This window comes from Enoplosus armatus, chromosome 1 (assembly GCF_043641665.1).
Source record: "Enoplosus armatus isolate fEnoArm2 chromosome 1, fEnoArm2.hap1, whole genome shotgun sequence".
NCBI lineage: Eukaryota > Metazoa > Chordata > Actinopteri > Centrarchiformes > Enoplosidae > Enoplosus > Enoplosus armatus.
The window spans coordinates 23,180,187-23,201,615 of NC_092180.1; the positions used below are offsets into that span (position 1 = coordinate 23,180,187).

The window sequence follows — 21,429 nt, forward strand, 5'->3', positions numbered from 1 at the left end:
CAGAGTTTAGCACTGTATGTCATTGATTAAGCTTGCGTATATTACATGCCAACACACATCCCACTTGCATAGTGTTTTCTTCTGTCTCATAACAAGTGCTTGAAGCACCCTGGTATATGAAAGACACACAACCTATCTGAGTAAAAGTAAAGAAATATATTATGATATATTCCATATAAATTAATATACATGATGTTATTGTATATACTTCTATAGTGTTATAAACATCAATTAATTAGTGAGTGTGTTAAGTATACGTTTAATTCCTAATATATAGTATAGTGTGTATAGCAAGATTCAGTGGTTTAAAAACATCAGGATGGCACACGTGACTCATATATTTCATATCTGCAGACTTCGAATAATAATTCCCAGAGTTAAAGGGCAGGGGGAAATTTGATCTTAAAAGCACAAACTGAGAGAGGACAAAACGAAGAAGTAGAATATATTTGTATATAATGAAGGAAAAAGTACTCCCAATTGAACACACTTTAGCTACAGGTATTGTATTTGTTATGCCAGTTGCAAGAGTAATCTTTTAAAAAGCATATCAGGACACAAACTGAATTTTAATTCATATGGTGATAGCAGGTTTAAAGAGGTCCATTAAACCCTTGCACTTAAAATGGTGTAAATGCTCCCATGATGCACTGAGATATCTGTTCATGTAAACCCTCTCTCAAAGTGTTCAGAAACGCATTCGGCTGCCACAACTTTAAATGCAAATGCAACAAATGTAAACTTTTGTGCACATATTTGAAAAGAAAACACACAGAAAACAAAGTGGATGTCAACACACTTGTCAAGGTTTAACAACAATTATAATATTTTTAGGATGTTCTATTACTGCACTTTCACCTTCAACTGTATCCAATTAAAAATAACACCTCTTATTCATTGCCACCGGCCAGCTGTAAGATGACACATTATTGGATGGGAGAATGGTTATGATTAAACAGTAGTGGATGTTCACTTGAACAGAATACACATCTTAGTCTATGGAAAAAACACATTTTGACATATTTCAGCAGAGATTTAATGGTAAATAAAGAAAACCTGACATTTGCAGACAAATATGACATAACAGCAACGCTTTGCTTATGTATTCTCATGGCCGATGGCATTGATTTTCATGTTTAGTCTGACCTCTTCTTTCCTCTCTGGAGAGCTGAATGTGACAGGTGTATAAAAAGACTCTTTTTGTGTGTGCTTACCACACAACCAGGAGTATAGTGAGCATTAAATGCACCAGTTCTCTATTTATTCATCTCTTTGTTTGTGTTAGACATTCAGTGTACATGCTAATGATAATTGGCCTTTTTCATTGCAGACATTTTGACATGTCGCAGCAGGAAAAGCATAAGTGTAATTAATAGCATTAATTATGGCTATATGTGCTATACATAGATGTTCTGATATTCACACAATACAGCAAATGTAAGGTACGTTAAAATACAAACAGGTGTACTATTTGATTTTAGTCCAATTTCTAATAAAAAACAAAACAACTTCCTGTTTCTGAAAACCCTTCAGTAAGCAGTAACATATTTCTAACTCCATGTCAATATTTTTTACTGCACCCAGTTTGACTTATAGGGCTTTACTTTCTATCTTTTTATGACTTTCTAACACAACCCTTTTAACAGTTTTAGCAGTAAACAATAAAAGTATTTTTACGTGTTCCTTCCACACATACAGTAAAGCTACCTATAAACCTGATCAGACACAGTCTTACTGTAGGTGGGCTTCTATGGTCCTTGGTGTACACCTATTCTCCTCCAGTGCTGTGAAGTACTTCTACTCAAAAATACTATCTCTGATCTGGTTGTCTGGAAATAACAGTTTCCAGACGCCACCTAAAAGTAACACTTGCACAATCTTGTCTTGTTTATGACTCAGAAACTGAGAAGAAAATTGAGAAGTGTGTTGGGAGAATTGTACACAGACTGCATGCACATGGTAAGCATTTACAGTAAAACAACAGTTGGTGGTGAAGTGCACATGGTGGTGTCAGGTGTCCAGGGATACATAAGTGCTACTCTGTATTTCCGTAGACCCGCCTGGTTGAATCATCATTGCAATTATCAAGTGCAGTAATGAAGTTACATTTCATTGATAAAGAGTCAAAGGTACAAGTCTGTGTGCAGATACATTCAGGGGGTTAAAATTATGTTTGGCAAAATAGCTTTTTGTTTTTTTCTCTGTAATCTAATATCTGCTGTAATCACTATGGTTCAATCAGTGGTTGATATTTTTGTTCATGTCAGAAGGATGACGTCCCCCATTTAATCACATTGACTGGCCCCGTAGCTGTCGATGTTAGGTTAAGCTATGGGTCCGTTTTTTTAAGCAAAGCTCCAGTCAAAGCCAGAACCAATACAACACATCGTCTCTCTGTCAAAACTGTGCTAATGAAGGTTGTTTTGTAACACTTTCAAACTGTCATTTCTGTATGAGGGCTTGTTTAAAGTGTGTTCATCTCATGAAAGTTCAAAAAATAGTTTCAAATACTACAATTAGGCTAACAAGGACATGGTGTATCGTTTTCTCAGTGGCCTGTGAGCACCCTCACCTCCGCCCTTCCCATACGCTGTGGCACTTTCTCATATTTTTCTTCATCTTTTCATAATTACTTAATAGACTATTACTATTATTATTGCATCTGACCATTGTTTTTATATGGGGTCTAGAGCACGGCTGTAGACGGGGTACATTTTTATCTGATGTCCTCATCAGTCAGATATTGTTCCATAACAAGTCCCTGCAATCTAATGAATAAATGTGTCTGAATGATTACATGTAGCTCAACTGAAGTACATAAGGATTATTAAAAGTGCAGATACTGGGAATGAAAGAGGAAGTGTAGCTGATATAAGTTAGATGGCGAGGTCAAAGGGAAGACAGCGCCCGGGTGAACATTAATCTTAGTAATAAAATAAGAACAGCAAGCAAATACCAGACTACCTTAGCTAGCCAAATGATAAAAACACAGACGACAGGTAATGATGCCAGAGTTACTTTGCAACAGGGATGTGTGCAGCCAGAGGCAGTCTTCAAAAAACTGTGTAAAGCCACAAGAAATCAGGCAGAATGTGACTCCCCTGCGGTCTCTACCAGCGCAGCCTAAACGCACTACCCACATTCAAACGAATGGCAGGACTGGCGTTTTCAACGCAACACCTGATGTGGCGGGGATTCAGCCTTAGACACATGCAATTGGGTTATGCATTGCTAGCTAGTTAAAGCTAACATCTGGTCGGTACATTAGCTATTTGAGGCGAGTAAACATGGACTGCAAAAACAAATGAGAGGTCAAATGAGAATAAAGTGATATGACATTAAAAAGCTGGCATGTGTATTCCCAGAAAAAAATGGCACCAGCTCCCTGTTAGCATTAGCATTTGATGATGTAGGGGAAAGTGGAATGAAATGTTAAGTTATACCTGACTATAACATGTCACATAAAACTGTCATAATACAAAGAGCATGAGCATCCACTGCATGAGCTCATTTCAAGTGTGCTGTCTGACACAGACCATCACTTTAAACATCAGACAAAACACAGAGAAGAATGACGCGGTAATGTCAAATATAGGTAAAACTAATAAAATGCACATAAACATGTAAAAAAGGACTCCTGTAAAATGAACTCCCTTAAGCCAACATGTCACATGGACTTAAATGCAGTGTTTTCATGGGAGTGGCTTCGTGTGTTTGGGGAGTGGCTGGCTTGTTCACACATTTCGCCTTGTTCATCACTACGACAGGCAAAAGCCGAAGGCTGAACTCGCATACTCAGTGTACTACATCACATCCACTAATTGCGCCATCTGTGGAGCGTTGTTCCGCTTGTTTTACAAACCCTCACATCGCTGTATTTAGCAGATGGGCGCGCGCGGCCGGCTAGCTACTTCTCACTCAGAACTGCTTCACCAACTACTTTTCCAAGTTGGACAAATGAACTTCTGAGAGACACGTCGGAGGACGCGGACACATTTCAGAGAGCGCGCGCTGTGTTTTTCTGGCGTGCGGACTTACTCACGCGCTTATCATTGGCACTTTTGTTGCAGTTTTGTCTTTTTTCTCTGTTTCCTGCATCTGAAGGGGAGGAAGAGGAGGTGGACGCACGCTCAGGCGCCGGTCTCGTGGCTTCTTTGTATACAGCAGCAGCTGTGTGTAAATGCAGGGGCACACAGAGTCTACTGCTCCTTGAGGGACAGCTTTATCGGCTCAGTCCAACCTTCATGTGGGCTTCCACTGAAATGAAGCGGCTGAACCAGGTGTAGAGGAGGAATATCAAAACTTCACCCGAACCTTTCTCCCCCCCCCCCTCCCCTTTCCCTCCCCACCGCAGTATCTCATTCGCCCCAACAAAGCTTGGGTCAGTTTCACCTCGCCTCTCTTTCTCCGTCTCTCTCTGTGCGCTTGGATTGTAAACGGCAGAAACACATTGATCTCCGTGCAGAGCAGGCTACAGCTGCGCGGCTCCCTCACTCACCATGGATGTAAGGTTTTATCCGTCTGCTGGTGGAAATTCTATTCCGGGAGATCCACCGAACCTGGATTTTGCCCACTGTTTGGGCTACTACAACTTCAACAAGGTGAGAAACCCTTCTGTTTCGGTCTGTAGCCTAGTTTTGTGTTGTGTGTCCACGCTGGTGCTGAAACCACGAGTGCGCCCTAACTCCGCGGCATTAATGAGCAAAAATCTGTCCGAAATGAAGTTGAATTAATGATATGTTCATTATCTTAGTTGCCTCCACTTAGTTTCCCCCTGACTTCAGCGACTCATCATTGCTGTCTTTCTGGAGTTGATTATTAACCCCCCCGCTGCCACAAACTTTGTTGGTGTGTATTAGTAATGGAAATGAGAGCAGAAGACAAGTGTATTGGCACAGTGTTACTTTTGTCCAGCTCAGAGCAGCCACACTGCACTGCCAAACTCTCACCAGAGTGATGTGATGCACAGTCATGGGCGCTGTTGGCTATACAGTTAACATGTTCCTAAACATCAGTGATGGATCATTGCATCAGCACCCTACATTAAACTGTGTGCATTACAATGTGATGATAGTAAGATTAAATAAACTGCTCTGCTGGGCTGTGATCCTGTTTCATGACCCTCCCCATGATGCAGTTAAATAGCATGTTGTAGAAACACTTGTTTACCCTTAGATTTGTTAGTGTGTTACTCTTTTTTTTTTATCTATATGCACAACAACGTCAAATCAGTTCTCACCCATCACAACTTTATTTAGAGTATTTAACTAGTTTCAGCATGTTAGGTGATAGCTTTTGCAGATAGTGCTGAAAATGAACTCTCTGGTTATACATTTTCAGCCTCACAGCTCAAACACACAGAAAGGGAAACAGACAACACACTTTTCTATTTGTTCAGTGTGAATGCATTCATTCTCGGCATTGCGCTGTGTTGTGCACTTATCTTAAACATGGCATCAGTAAACCCTGAGTCTGTCATACTAATGCAGGCAGCCACATGACGTACAACACAGTTTTATCTACTCACTCCCAGGTTAGATAGCCTGTTTTCTGCATTGTTGCACAAGTTGTTTTATTCCCTTCCCTATGTCCGTACACAAGCAGCCCTGTCTCGAAGTTGTGTTGAGGTGTGACAAGTTTATGAACTTTGAGACTAGAGGCAGAGGTTATGTAAAACGCAGATGATGATTTGTGATATTTTGTCAGTGATGTAACACTTGAACTATTCGGCCTGATATCCATCAGGCGCTTGACTCCCTTGCACCCCAGCAAGAGGGAACATCACTATGACAGACTAATGACACAACTGCAGCGTGCTGTTTTTGTAAAGTTTCAACAATGGTGGCCCCTACATCCCCCACCCCTCCTCACACACACACACACCACCACCACCACCCTCTCCCAAATTATTCAGCCCTATAGTGCAGCTCTGTTTGCCCTTGCAATCTGATGCTGCACTAAACAGTTACCAGGTTTGTCTCACTGTTTCATCAGCTCTTTGTCATGTGGCCAAGTTGTCATATGTGCCCAATTTCATCATGTCTTCATCAGCCTTGAGAAGTTTTAACTACATTGCTTTGAATTGGTGTAAGAGTTGAAGTACGATTTTATTCCTGCTCATAAATTCCCCAGGTCAAGTGAAATTTTCCATCTGTAACAGTAATTGGCTACAATGCAAAAAAAAGAGAGTGAGAGGGGAGGGTGGTGGGAAGGTGCTTATCCAGTATCTCCACCAGTTATGTTGGAGAGAGAGAGGGAGAGTACAAAGCATGCTGTTCATGCTAATTACAATGTACTTCCATGGTGAACAAATAGGCTCTTTTGCATGCATCTTTCAAATAAGCCATTTGAATCAACTCGCTGAAAGGTAGCACAATGCAGAGCAGTTTGTCATCTAAAAGATGTGGCGTGTTTATAAGTCACACAGAACTGAAGCCTTACTCCTTTAATCTATTTATAAGCTGTCACAGCACCTTTTGCAAACAGCAAAACTTTCACTAGATTCACAGTTTTGATTTGAAAACAGGCAATACCCTCACAAAAAACGGCTGGCACAGGAAATGTTAAATTTTAATGACAACAGAGACAGAAATGGCCCAAAGGCACTTTGACACATCAGAGATTATTTTAAATTTACAGAAAAATCCAAACGAGTGGCACAAACTTAATTAGGTGCTGCAGTCATGACTAATGAAGCTGACTGTTTTTTGGCACTGAGATGAAGGAGGAACAGCAGTGCTGAGGAGAAACATGCCACAACTTCACACAGCTGAATAATGCTTGTAAAATAAATTTAGCAGGAAAAATCACATGCTGTAATCTGCTAGAATTAAATGTAGTTCCTTTATCAAAACTCTCCTTAAAGCTACATTTGTAAAGGTCTATTTCTGCGAGTTTTAAACATGCAGAGTGTTCAGGTGGGGGACAGGGCTGTCACAGCAGGGTCTGTTTCTCTTAAACTACCTTGACTTAAGGTTGAACACGGATCAGCTATGCTCAAGGGCATACCCGCCAAGGCCCCTACTTTTACTGATTGGTTATTACTTCAAGTTGCATTGTTTTCAATTTATCTGTGATAATGATTCTCAGTTTTACTGGCTCTTTGGCTTGTGTTAGGAACACCTGGTTGTAGTCAGTAAAATGTGTAAGAGCAGCTTTAAATGAATACATGGGCCACTATATATATATATATATATGCATCTAGTTCTCATTTGTCCAATTTCTTATTTTGGTGATGCCAGTGATGCGAGACCGTTAAAGTTATGTGGTTTTTCTGGGAAAGCTCTTCAGTCGTGCACAGCATCAACCAAAGACAAGAAGCTGTTTGGATTTGACTGGTTTTGGTATTTGTAAAAGCCAAATATGATTGACTTTAATGGTTTCATGAAAGGGACCCAGTGTTATTCCCATATTTATGGCCATCTGGTCTATTTTTTTCTTAAGGCTTAATAATGTTTCAGATACAGTATCCATTTAGTGTGGGCTTTCATTGCCTCCAGGCGCAGAGAGACTGAAATTACCAACAGATGTTAATACAAACTCTTCACCTGCACTGGTGCTAACACTTGAGGTTTATTTGCAAAACTAATACCAGCACCACTGAGGCATCATATGTCTTTGTAGTTGGGAATTGACCATACATCAGAGTATTTTACTGGCACTATTGCAAAACATATAGACAAATGTAGATGTAGATGGAAACTGTATTATTGTTGATGTTGAGTGCTGTAAGGAGACATGCAACTTTTGTGTTTAATAAAGCATTTCAACCAGCGAGGATGAGTTAATATCACATTTCTAATCAATGACTGCGTCTGTAGACTTTGAGTTGTAATCCTTAACCTCCTAAGACCTGGCATCCACATGCGTGGACATCACATTTTGGGTCATACCATAATACTTAATTCTGCTTATATGGAAATTCAAAATTGTCCCCGTATGCGGAACCACATCATGTCAACAGATGATGCTTAGTTTTTATACTTATCAGGCCCCAATAAGCCCAAATAGCAAAGAGAAATTAAGATAGAGCTTGGGTCTTAGGAGGTTAAGATGGTCGTGAACTCAAAACCCATTTTCTTGCTATTTGTGGTTGGCATTTTTTGTGCAATAGCCATTCAGTGAGGAGTTCAGCGGAGTCCGCCAACTCCTCAGCAAGGTAACCGGCTTTGCTGTACCATGCTGTTGTGGAAAATTACTTGTGCCATGTTCAGCATGAAATCAGATTGCGGTTGTAATTTTTATTGACTGAGTTCTTGATTAAAACAACGTTTAGTAGTTTGGTTGGTTGCATTGTAAACAGATACACCAGTTGCTCTTCGGTTGCATTTCTGACAAAGTAGCTGCTCAAAGTCTGTTTGCACTTGCTGTCACCACGGTAACCACGGTTGTCGCCAAAATAACCAGGCCTTAATTTTAAGGATTACAACTTTAAATACTTTATAATAAGACAAATTCTCTATTTCTGCACATATTCTACCTCATTTTTTAAACTTAACATACAGTATGTAAGGCACTCCTGAGATTTTATTTACCATTTACTTTGTATTTTATCATCCACACACCTATATTATGAAAGACTCACTGTGCTGTAAAAACAATGATTAGGAAGTTGTTCAGACTGTAAGACCTGACATGATGATGTAGGGCTGCAGCTGCAATTATCAGAGGATTTTACTGAGCCTGTAAAATGTGGTGTAGGTGAAACAGAAGCCTGCTCATGGTTCATGTGCTCCCTACTGAACCATGCATATGTAAGGAAACTAAAGACAACAAAGATTTAAAGAACTGAGGGAAGGTCCTTAGTGAATTACTGTACTTCAACAGCAACAACCCCCAGGGCAAAAACCTCTTATTGTGCCCTAACCATAGTGGGCCAGACCTCCTTTGTCTTTTGTGTCCTTTTTGCTTCATTGGGAGGGAAAGGGTTAACACTCTGCTCAACCAGGGGGCCTTGTGCATCTCTCCAGTGTACACAGCTGGTGCCATTTCATCACACACATTCTAAACATATCCAAACACAGCTTTAAATGTGCATGTCTGTGTGTTGGGGGGTGGGGTGTAACCTCACAGGCTGTCTGCTTTGTCAAACTCAGCAGTTGATGGATATGACTTCAAGGTGCATGTTAAATGTTTAAATGTCCAAGAAGTGAATAGCTGATGTGTTTTGCTGAGTCTTTTAATTGTAGCTTGTCAGGAGATGTAGTTCAACAGATTTATTAAACACCTAATTTTCCCACTGAGATTAGAGAGTGTTATTTTTAGTCCCGCCTGCTCGAAGACACACTGTACTTGGAGTTCCTGCCTCTAAGAATGACTGCTCTGTCTGACAGACTGCACTACACATATGTCTACACAGAGCAGACGTTAACATTTTGTTAATGCACAGCTCCCTCCCTGCATGGTGTCCCAACACTTATTTCTGCTGAACAAAGCGCATGATAGCTTCCATGATCCTACACTGATGCAGTATCAATAGAGGTGGTGGAAACTATAAATGTTTATGAAAACTGACTTTTAAGGGATTCACAGTGATTGCCTCTTAAGAAGAGACCCAAACTAGAGCTGTAACAGCCTTGTATTAAACTATGAGCCTGATAGTTTCTGATTCCTGTGGCACCACATTATCACAGCTGTCACTCTCTTTACTTTGCCGATCAAGTTGAGATGTTGACATATGGCACGTATGCACGCGCGCACACACACACACACACCCACACCAACTGAGTCCCTTTGAATTTTCTGTTCAGTTTCAACTTGTTTTACCAGTATAATCTGATGATCTGCGCCAACGGTCTGAACCTGTGGGGCAAATAAGACCAGGTTGTCTGTTTGTTTATGAGGTGCATAAGACAAAGGCTCTGAAATCTTAGACAGACATAGACCATTACCCAGATCAGCACTCGTAAAGACCTTCTGCAATGCTGCCATCACTGCTCATAAATCCACTTCATTACTCAGTGTGGTTCATTTAGGAAGACCTCACGCTCTCAAGTTGTTTCTAAACTGGTGGATTGTAGACCCAACGGGCATCCCGTGCCCTTTTGACATGGCTGTAGACATCTCGCTGCACTGAGTTGGCCTTAGGTTGTGATCTCTTGACCAGGGACCAATTAGAGCTCCAATGTAAAACCAGTCAAGAGTCCATGTGTACATATTGAATGTCTTTAGAGATAGATAGATAGATAGATAGATAGATAAATAGATACTTTGTTTATCCCTGGGAGGAAATTAGTATGTCACAGCAGCAGCACATGAACAAATCACAAGGTATAAAGAAAAGTGCAAGACAAATGTCAAGCACAAGTACTAACATAAAAGTAAAAAAGTATGCCCTTTTAAGCATACTTAAACTGTAAGGTGTGTAAAATGATGAAGTAATAAGTAAAAATATTGAAGAGATGTATTGCACTGTGTAGGCCTGCAATGTGTGTATCATTTTACGTTCTTCCTTGAGGATTAACCCGTCCCCATTGAACTAAAACAGCCCTCTCTTTCTGGACTATTTGTAGCTCCATGGCTGTTTCTTTCAGTGATACAAAGAGGATGAATCCACAGGAGAGTCCCATTTGTTATTGGATTTTGATTATGTACACAATATCTCTACACCATCCATCAAACCATGAAAGCGCCTGAGGAAAAGAAATGTTTATTTTGACATCCAAAGTCATGAAAGAGAAGTTGGTTTTTTTTCAGTTGTAGTGCTTAAAATGTCATCTGGTTATTTAAATGTCCTGTAAATAAAAACGGCTTATCTTACTGATCGCTATGATAACTATTTTTGTTCCTAATGTCTGATCATGGGATACACAGTAGAGAGTTTACATGCCGTACAGTGCAATCTGGTACTCAAATGGAAATTGCTCTTTGCCTCGTTCTTTCTTTTCTCCAAAATCTGTAATTATTTGATGCGTCATTACAGTGCAAATTAAACATGACAGTTTCATAATTCGAGTGTTTCATTTATTTTGATGGTGATTGAACCACATGTAGCATAAAAGAGAAATCCGCACTGACTTCTTTACACAAACCTATTTAAACTGAAGTGACACACAAAGCTACAAAAGCAAAGCCCACTCTAAAATCATCCAGAAATCACAGTTCCACACAGAGACTGAACTCATCTTTGAGAAGGTTGTTAACCTTATCTATAAAGGAAGAGTTGACGCTGTCGAGGTCAGTGAGGGGGTGGAGTTTTATTTTTAGGATTTGATGATCTTAAGATAAGACTGAGATACAACTTGAGTCGAGTACCGAAAAGCACTTCAGTTGCTGAAGTTGTATATAAGTCACTGACATGAAGAATAATAAATCTACTGTTTGGATTGGTTTATCTTTTAAGGTCAAAAGTCAAATTAACCTCCTAGGCATTTGAAGGAGTCTTCTCATATTTTTGTGAATTCTGCGCCCCTTTGAATCAAAGCAGGGCCCCCACAAGAGGTACTTTTCCACCATGATGAACTGTTTTAATCTGGTTTGGCTCACTACATCTTTGACAGTTACAACCTTGCTGACTGAAAAAAAAAACTTGTGCCTGCCCCAGAAAACTGCTTTTACCGTGAATTAAACAGTTTTCAAATGGACCAGTCAATCACTTCTGGTTGGCTGATTCGATAAGTGTTGTGTCCCCTTAGTGGTTAGCCTCGCTGTTAAGACACATTCATTTTCAGCTTTCCAGAGAGGCAGCCATTCCATGTTTCATAGATCTCATGTCCAATTCTCTTAATGGGCTCACAGACTGTATCAAAACATTCAACTGTTTTCCCTTTTAACTTGACTTGCTTGACTTAAGCCCCTCTTCTAAGCTCTTTTCAAGGAGCATAGGCCACTGACGAATGTCCTCCGCCTCTCACAGTTATGGGTAATATTTTCTAGGCTGCACTAGTTGAAGTCATTGCTGCCATCTCTATATTAGACTTCTTTCCTGCAACTGCTCCTGGTATTTACTCAGCTTCCAATTGGGTAAATGCAAATCATCACATTTTCACAATTTAGATATTAGTCCTGTAAGACATTAATTAGTCCTGTCAACCAAACAAGAATTATTGTCTGTGTGTAGGATGTCTGTATATACTCTGATTTAGCTGTGACCATTCTAACTAAAGCAGCCTACCCATAGAAATATTAGTCACTGTTCCAACAGTTGTTCATGTATCAGGGCAAATGTGAATTTCTTTCTCATTAGAGGTGTATGGGCTGCAGGTTGTGTGTAGTATTACATGTTATGCAGTGTGATTAATGCACCCTTTTTCACCTGCCCCCCTCCTACATCACACATTCCCATAATGCAGTGTTACCAGGTTGCACTAAAAGGACTGACAACAGCAGCAGGTGTGCAAATATCCCTCAGACCCGTTGGACAAAGAGCTTAAACAGTGGGGGTAAACGCATGCAGAGTTCAAGAAAGACTACACACAACAAAACATGTAAGCATCACTTTAAAACACATCTTTTAAGAAATAGACTGATGTATTTACGCCTTACAGGTGAAATAAACAACTTTGATCACTGTTTTTACAGAGCAAGGTGACAAAGGGCTTCACAATAATACAGTTGTTACAAAAAAGACCTTAAAAACACACAAAATGAAACATATGCATTCATTCTTGGTGAGTATCTTCTTGATAGTTGTGGTTGTCGAACACTCCCCTCTCAAACATAAAGTCTGTTTGTGGCAGTTGGATAATGTTAATGTCTTTCTGAGCAGTTACTGCCATAGCAATAATACCGCAGCCTATAAACCTACTTCACCCCCTAAATGAGCTTTAATAGTCTCCTAGCATTGGATAAGTGCCATCTCACCCTGCCACAGTTTGATTGGATCTTTTATATACATGAATTAGGCTGATAAGAATATTCTTTGGCATGAATAGTTTTTTTTGCCATAATTCATGTTCAGCTTGAATGATATCAAGATCTCAATACAGTGCACTGATGGAGGATTGTCTCGCTGAACCGTAATGAATGAGACGGCTGCTGTTAGAAGAATATGTTTGTCTTCACTACAGTCAGATTAGTCAGAAATAGCTTTGTATCCATCTTAGAGAACAAGTTCATGTAAAAAGGCCCTTCTGCACAACAATTACGCTTTACTGGTGTGACTAATTTATCACTAATATTTACACATTTTACAACCATTTTTACAATTTCTCACCATAAAGAACTTTTGTACTGACTTGAAGCTTGAGACAGGATGCACTGACCCTTTTCAGTATTGATCTAAAATCATAATCTTCCCCTAACCCTCAACCGAGAGCTGCTTCAACATTACCATAAGAACGTTAGTCATGCTTTAGTTGCCAGGACTGGAAACTGTAGAGAAGACAAATCAAAGATGTTCTACACTACAGTACAATTTTTTAGAAAATACTGTTTACTCATCACTCTTGCCTTGTTCTTTTGGCTATAATTGCCCAACAATTGTCTTCATTTGAATGAGCAAAGCTCTCAACATGTTTCTGAAATATCACCGCTTTGAAGATTCTTTATGCCAGATTTCAAGCCAGATGAAAATCATGCAGTATTCATGAATCTTGTCTAGTTTTTATTCAGTTACATGATCAAAAGGAACAATGGACATGGCCTCAGTAAAAGCTCCAGCCACATAATAAAGGATCATGAATGGGATCCATGAAATTCTTGAGCTGACTTTTGATATTTTGGGGAGTTGAAGGAGAGGGTCATTCACAGCATGTCCTTGTTTATTGTGATGTGTGTGTTTCTGTTGGCTGTTGGACTCTCGCATGCGGTCATAGTGTGGTATGGCAGAAGTAGAAACAAGAAAGGTCTGTTAGGCCTCAGCATTGGCAGGACTTCCCTCCCTGGACGGCCACTGGACGATTCTTTCAAATGACATTCCTTCCAAGGAAACTGATCTAGTTCTTCATCTTCGGAGGTTCTGACTCACGGTGTAAGTGTTCAACCTGCACGGCCCAGGAGAAGGGATCACTTCTTCTTTTTTTTTATAGGCTCCACTACATTTGTGTCTCTCCCGCTGATAAACAAGAAGAGAAGCTGAATGATTACGCTGTTTCAAAGGCATTACAGGCAGCTGATTAAAGTGTTAGGTCGGAGTTAGCCAAGGTTAACCGTCCATAATGAAACACTTTGAAAATAATGATACGCTGCATGGTTTTATGAGGGCTTGTGGCTGCTCAGCTCAGCAGTGGTGACCTTCACCAGTTCCACGAGCTAACCGTAGCGATCCCGTAGCACCCCTGTGGTTTCGAGACTCCATTAGCTTCTGATATGCATCTAGGAGAGCGGACCTCGCACAAGGTCTGTCTCTCTAACCATTTTTGTGTCACCGAGGAGGCTGACCATCTTCACTTTCCACTCTCGCCGTGAGATATGTCTCCAGCTAATGCTTTGATTTGTCAACTTGGATGTGTGGCACAGCAGGCCAAGATGAAGTTGTCAGAAAACAGCGATTTTACATTACGTTTGTTGTCATCAGTGTTTATTACCTGAATAAAAAGTGAAAGAAACTTCAGTTCTAGCATCAACACCATAACACAATCAACAGCTGTAGTGCCTTTAAAACCAGATTGCATTAAAAAAAAGGTTATTGTCTGAGAAATATTACATCACTTGTGAGTATTTGTCATCTGTTATTGCAGGGCATGTGGTCTGCTATTAAAAACAGCTGCATATTGTACACCTGGGTAGTCTGGATTATACTCTTGCCAATACTTAAAGTTTCATTTTGAAAACTGGCTTCTGTCCACACTGTACAGTTACTGAATAAGTACTGCCTATTTAGAAAGAGAAACAACACTATTATCTTTGGATGACAATAATACTTGTGTTATACTAAGTACATGTGAACACTTTCTGGAATAGAATGTGTGTTCGTCTATCTGAAATGTGTTTGGCCTCTAGAGGGTCAAAAAGGGATGTTTTGAGACGTTGTGGCAATAATGTTCAGTCTTACGAATCACTGTACAGTACCTGTGCTTTTATGTTTTTTATGTCATTTATTGTTTTGCCTTGTGCATCAATATATTTAACCATAAAATAATTTACTTTAAAGGTAAAATACTAAAAGGGTGTGTTAATGGCATACCGAAAGGACTGAGAGGCATATTGGTAATTGACAAATATGTACATTTCTGCTTTAGGAATTATGTTAAACTGCCACAATGTTTGCTGATAATTACTGATTTAACAGCCAGTAAATTGTGTTTGAATACAATCGTTATTGAAATGGAATTTCATGGTGTTCTGCAAATAAGTACTAGTATTTTATGTAATTTGCTGATTTGTGTTAGTTGCTGCTGTAGATAGCTGAACACACTGAGGCAAATTGCTTTCTGCTTTTGTTGATTTTAGCAGTGAATTGTCACCAAATTTAGCTGAACATGTGTCAACATGTACCCATCTTACAGTAAGATTCCTAAATTAGCCAGTCATAGTCACTGGTTTATGTTAGATTGCTGTGAGGTGAGGAGATGACATGTTAAAGAGACAGCTCTGTGTTCAGCTCCACTATAGGTGGGTATTGATATTTTCAGAAGAATGCATTCCTAACGGGAACTAATTAACAAACAAGAATAATTGTCCGGTTCTTTCATTCATCACCACAGTCGCTCATAACAGGCAAGCTTCAAGCGGGAACAACAAAGTAGTACATAAATCAAACTAGTTTCCTTTGCCAAGCCAGAACCCCTTGGGAGGTACCTTGGTGCTTAATTAAAATCCAGAAGGATCATGTTTTAAGTGTAGGTGAGCGAGCACTGAATAACAATGACAAATCATGCCCCAGAGCATTAGTGGTGTGTTTTGGAAAAGAATAACAGCTTCTCTCTTCTTTCTCTGTACAATATAAATGAGATTTAATGTGAAAGAAAGCTGTTTTTTAGTACATTGTGGCAAAATGACTGTAGTAAATATAGCCCTTCCTGGCTGCAGAACCTGCCAAAACCAGCATTGACATATTAATCTCATAATTACCCATACAGGATTATAATGAAACAGCTCATTATTAGACGTTATTTGATGGCTTAGCCATTTCAGTTCTGTTTATCATCCCTTTTAAGCCTTGCAATCCCTCACGTGTGTGTGCCAGCTGCAGAATAGAGCCATACTTTTGTCAAAATGTCTCAGGTCATCACTTCAATATAATCATCAATATGTATGTCAGGAGCCTCGCAGGTACAACCGGATGTGATGTGTGAAAGGGAGGTAGTAATTATTATAATTCAAGAGAGATTTTCATTGAATCTTTGCCTCAGCTATCAAAAGCAATCCTCTGTCGCTTTAGTTAAAAAGCGTCAACCGTGGCAACTAGTGAAAATTTCAAAATATTGCTAAATGTTAAAATGTAGTAATGTCAATTGTTAAACAATATATATCTAAATCTTGCTAGCATTTGCTAACATTAGCCACCACAAGCTACTGGTCGTACCAGACCAGGCTGTTCCAGCAAAACCCCTGAGTGTATTCAATTGTGCAACTATGAGTTTAATTACTTGTTGTTATTGTAAGAGGGAGCATGTGTTACACAGTCTTGCTTTAAAATAACAGTACCCCACATGGCTAGTACAAAATAAATGAGCTTTTAGGATAATGGGCACTCTTTTACAAAGCCCCCCCAAAGAGATGATCAAATTCATGTAATATTTAGCAAAATACCTATATAGCATTTTAAGCCTTCATATCTTGTAATACAAAATGAGTAGTGGCGCATAGACGTTTGCATCAACATTCTCTATATTGTGTGCATCGTGGGATGTCAGAGGCCACGGTGGTGGCCCTCGGGGCCATTGTTGTCCCTCATCTTTGAGTTTCTAGATCTGACAGTTCTGCAGTGACCAGGCCAACTAACACTGCCTGGTCTCTGGGCTACAGCCAGAGATACTTTGGTAAGTCATCAGACGAAACACGATGTGGATTCACATTTTCTAGGGACAGCAATCGGAATATAAACTGTCCTACATACTGCTGTTTCTGCAAGTGTCATAATTCTGATGTGCACTGGCTCTTAGGAGAGGCTAAAAAAAGAAAAGTACATTAAAAAGGGGAATGTGTGTAGTTATCAGCAGAAAAAAACCCCTCTCCCAAGTCAAATCCGCTCAATTACAGAGCTCTGGAGAGCTATCCCCAAGCAACCCTTCCATTGGCTAATCAGTCACAGCAAATTGCAGTGGTGAATATTTCAGACTCGACAGATTTGAATAAAGACATCATGATTATTTCACTGTTGTACAGTACCCTCAAATAATTTCACAGGCCTTCAGCTGGAGCCAGCATAGACTTCATAGCTCCTGATTTAAGAAGGGGGAAAAAGTCGAGGGAGAAAAGCAAACACAAGGGCTGTCAGTCAATGTGGCAAGCTAATTGGGTCGATCTCTTTAGCGAAGATGAATGAAGAGATTAACTCTCCCTATGTGTCCAGTGAATCTCCCCCTCTGGCTCCAGGTAAATTAGCTGATGACAAGTTGACAGTGGGAATTCTGTTTCTCACTCTGCCTTAAAGCTGCAGTCAGTATTTCCAGCATGGCGCCCCCTGTTGAAATCACTAATTTTATCATTACAGGCTTCATTTATATATCAATTCATTGGATTAGTGACATTTGTCTTTCGGGGTTTATTAACCTGACTGACATGGGAAACCCTTGTTTTATGCTATAAAAGGTTTGGTTGTGTTAGTTATTTACATTCAGTTGTTCCTCACCTCTGCATAGAAACAACAAGATGTCAGGAGATTTGGGCTACTACATCACACATTCTGATGCTCTCTGCAGACTATTTATACTGGCAGAGAATTGGAGAGGCGGGTCAAACATGAGCCCCTAATAAAGACAAATGAAGAGTGATGGGATAACATGTGCATGTGAAGGTGTGAGTGCAGAGCAGACTGTGCCATGCTCTCATTTATTTTAGTGGAGAAACTCACAGCATGGTCCTAAAATAGAGGTCAAGGCTCAAATACAGAAAATGTCAGTGACCCCCTTTTTTTTTTTAGCTGCCTGCACTGGAGAAATGGGATAAAAGTGCTCGAAGGGAGCTGTGGTCAAAGGAAGAAATCAATACAGCTGTAAAGGGTTGTGCAAATACAACCTATTCTAACCTAACCTAACAGATTCAGTGTTATTTACTTGTACACTTTCATGTGCAAGAATGTTGTCAACAAGTGACAACAAGACAAAATCTTAGGTTTGTGTACATTATTTTGGTTTACAGTCACCCGTTTTGTTTTTAACTTCAGTGTGTACAATATATTAATAATGATTTGCACTAGTTTTCCTGATAGTATCACAAGGGAAATTCAGCCCAGAGAAAATGGTTGCATTTGATTAGCCACACACTTACAAATGTCATCAACAGAAGAGATTTTTACTTTTTTTCCATGTGTAAACACTTTGCTAACTTACCTTGTTCTCTTAAAAAAAGCACTGCTTCAATACACAGCAGACCTCCAGGTTTCCATGCGCCTTTGATCTCCAACCTGTCATTTTACACAGAGGAAAGGAATCATTTCTGCATTATGACTAAAAGATGTGTGCTGTGTCTTTGTGCCGAATCTCTTGAAATGTCAGCACAATGATATGGAATCAAAGTTGAAGCTTAGTGTTTGTAATTATTCAAAGCTGGTATCTTAATCTCGCACTGCTTTTGAAGTAGGAAATGTTAAAGTGACATTTTGAGTTTAAATACTGTTAAAAACATTAGTGAAGCACTTAGCCTGATGGTTGCTGTCACAAGAAAAACAATGTCTGCGACTCAACAGCCGTCAGGTTTGCTAATGATGTCCTGGTGTGCTGTCAATCTACCAGATGAACGGACAATAGTATGCCAAGGAGAAAATGCTTGAAATAGCTAATTGCTTCTTCTAACCATTGTGTAACTACTATGTGTTCACAGATGTCTTTTCCAGCTGCTATTTCATTATGGAACTCGAAAGACATTACAGACGCAATGCACTGGCTTTATGAGCCTTTGTTGTTGCACATCAAGTCATAATGATTATAGATACATTATTACAACCACAGGAGGAGGAGGAGGAAAAAAACACAAAGCACAACATCTATATGTGTGCATTTTCATTATTTCACCTAATATGTCCCAGTCATTCCTTTAATCTCTGCCAACTTGTTGATTGTCAGTTTGGAGACATATTTCTGGAGAGGAGCCCGAGAGTATTTGCAGCCGGACCTCTGTCAGTAGCGCCAAGCAACACAGCCACAAATTGGAATGTGGTACAGCTCTGGGAAAGCAGCCAAGATTTAAATTAGACAATAACCTCTGCTCTCTCTATATTGCCTCTCTTTTCCAGCTGCAGGCCTAGCCATTTGTTTAATACAGTCAGTCCTGTAGTATATAATAGACTGATATATGAGTCACCGCTCAGCAGTTTGTGTTTTTCAGATTTATAGAGATTGAACAACTGGTCGGTTTGTGCTTACTGTGGGCTTATGGTAATAATAACAGAAAAGACACAGGTTGCACACCCACTTGGAAAGTATTGTCACAGTACACACAGAATGGTTTTAAAATCTATAACTGGACTCAAGAATTTTTGATCAGCAAGTAACTGGAAGAGACAAAGAATGTTGATGTTTGAGGTGTTTTGATGTCTTTTTCAAATGTCACAGCTCCCAGAAAGAATCTTTCATTTTGCACACTGTTTATGTTTATTAGCATCAGCAGCAGCCAGCCACTGTGCCAAGTTGTCCAAAAGGACGCCATACTATGCATTAAGGCCTTCGCTGATTTGAATGTCTTGACGTTGTTGCTCTCAATATTTGAATATGTGTTATCTTACCTATTTTAGTCCTCGTACAAAACCCAAATATTTACCTTTTCTGCTATTACTAGATAAGAAATAGAGGATTGTGTTGAGTCCATCACTAAAAGCTCTTGACTGTGCACATTCCCAAAGCCGGTTATAATGAGTGTATTAGCCAGTAGCGGCACACGGGGAATAGAAAAATGCATCTGTGCTGCTAGAGCAATAAGAGAGGACTCAAGTCCCAGCAGCTTTCAATTGAGCTTTATGTGAATCCAAGCACCAGAGCTCATAGCCATCCGACAAACCAAGAGAAGTAGCACACGCAATTACTGTTAGCGCCACCAAAAACAAACCCATTCTCCTGTCTGACATTTAACCATGTAACCAGTTTTAGTTATTAGCTTCCTTAACCCCTCAGCAACCTCCTCGTTCTGTAGTGGGAGAATGGTGAGCAGAGTAAGCTTGGTTAAAATCCACACCTCTGATACCATCTTGAGTTGGAGTTGCTTCAAAGCTGCTGAGTGTAAACAGCCTTGAGACATGGCTTAGCAGTAAAAGCAAGACAACACCACCAAGCCAAGCCTTTCTCATGTTGCTTCCTCAAGAGCTGTGTGTCCATGCAACAGCAGCCATTGTGGGAAAGCTACACCATGTTTCTGAGGCCCTCTCCATCTCCTAAGCTCCTTTGTGGCTGTGGGCCAATGGCTTTGCACCCCGCCAGATCAAAGATGGAACCCCATTTAGCTTGCGCTTTCTTTTAGGATTTGCTCTTGAGAGTACAGAGCAGACTCAACAGCTAGGAAAAAAAACGGGATGTTGGATGTTGACCTGCAGAGTATTGAGGCTCAGGCTATGGGTCCAATATGACAAATGCTGAGACCATCTTTGTTTTGGCAGCATTTGCAAGTCTTAGGCCTTAGAGAAAATGTAGCTATGGTGAACCTCAGTGTATTTTAGTTCCATTGTGTAACACAGTGTTTGATGTGGCCATGCTACAAAATGATGGTGTTAACGTGTGACTGTATTGTCACTATGTTTACTCTTAAAATCAACATTTACATATAAAACCTGATGACAGAGAAGCCCCAGGATGTTAGCATTATTTACAATAAACATCTTGATGATAAAAAAAAAACATAGGGAAGGAACAATTCAAAATAGAATAAAGAAGAGTATTTTATTAGGAAGGATTGCCAATTTTGTACACACATTCATGGTGCCCAGAGGATGGATCCTATTGACTGACTTTTCATTAAGCTCCTCAATGAGGTTGACATTTGTGGTTTTGCGTGAAATGTCGCGACAGCTATTGGATGGATTGCACATTTGGAACAGACATTAATTTGATAACTCTTTACCTTTGTCTTGCACCATCATCAGGTAACATTTTTGATTTGTCCAATTATGACTAAATACCTGCAAAACCAATGAAATTGCAGTCAGCCTCATCTGTACTTTGTGTTTAATGCTAATTACCAAATGTTAGCATGCTAACACTCTAAACTAAGATCGTGAACATGCTAAACATTACCTGCTAAACATCAGTGTGTGTTTCTATAGTGAGAATGTTTGCATGCACTGCTGTTCCTAAGTACGGCCTCACAGAGCTGCCAGCATGACTGTAATTGTGCTTTTAAATTGCGAGATCCATTATTAAATTACAACTAGTGGATTCCGGCAATACAGTGTGTGCCAGA

General features: G+C 39.8%; 1 protein-coding gene across 1 annotated transcript in view; it reads left to right on the forward strand.

Moving 5' to 3' along the window:
* Positions 1-4,499: 4,499 nt before the first annotated feature.
* The window catches only part of tox3 (TOX high mobility group box family member 3), a 38,030-nt gene continuing 21,100 nt past the window's right edge, over positions 4,500-21,429 (forward strand). The window contains exon 1 of the mRNA XM_070909782.1: positions 4,500-4,601. Within this exon, the coding sequence (XP_070765883.1) occupies positions 4,500-4,601 (102 nt within the window). The remainder of the gene's footprint in view (positions 4,602-21,429) is intronic.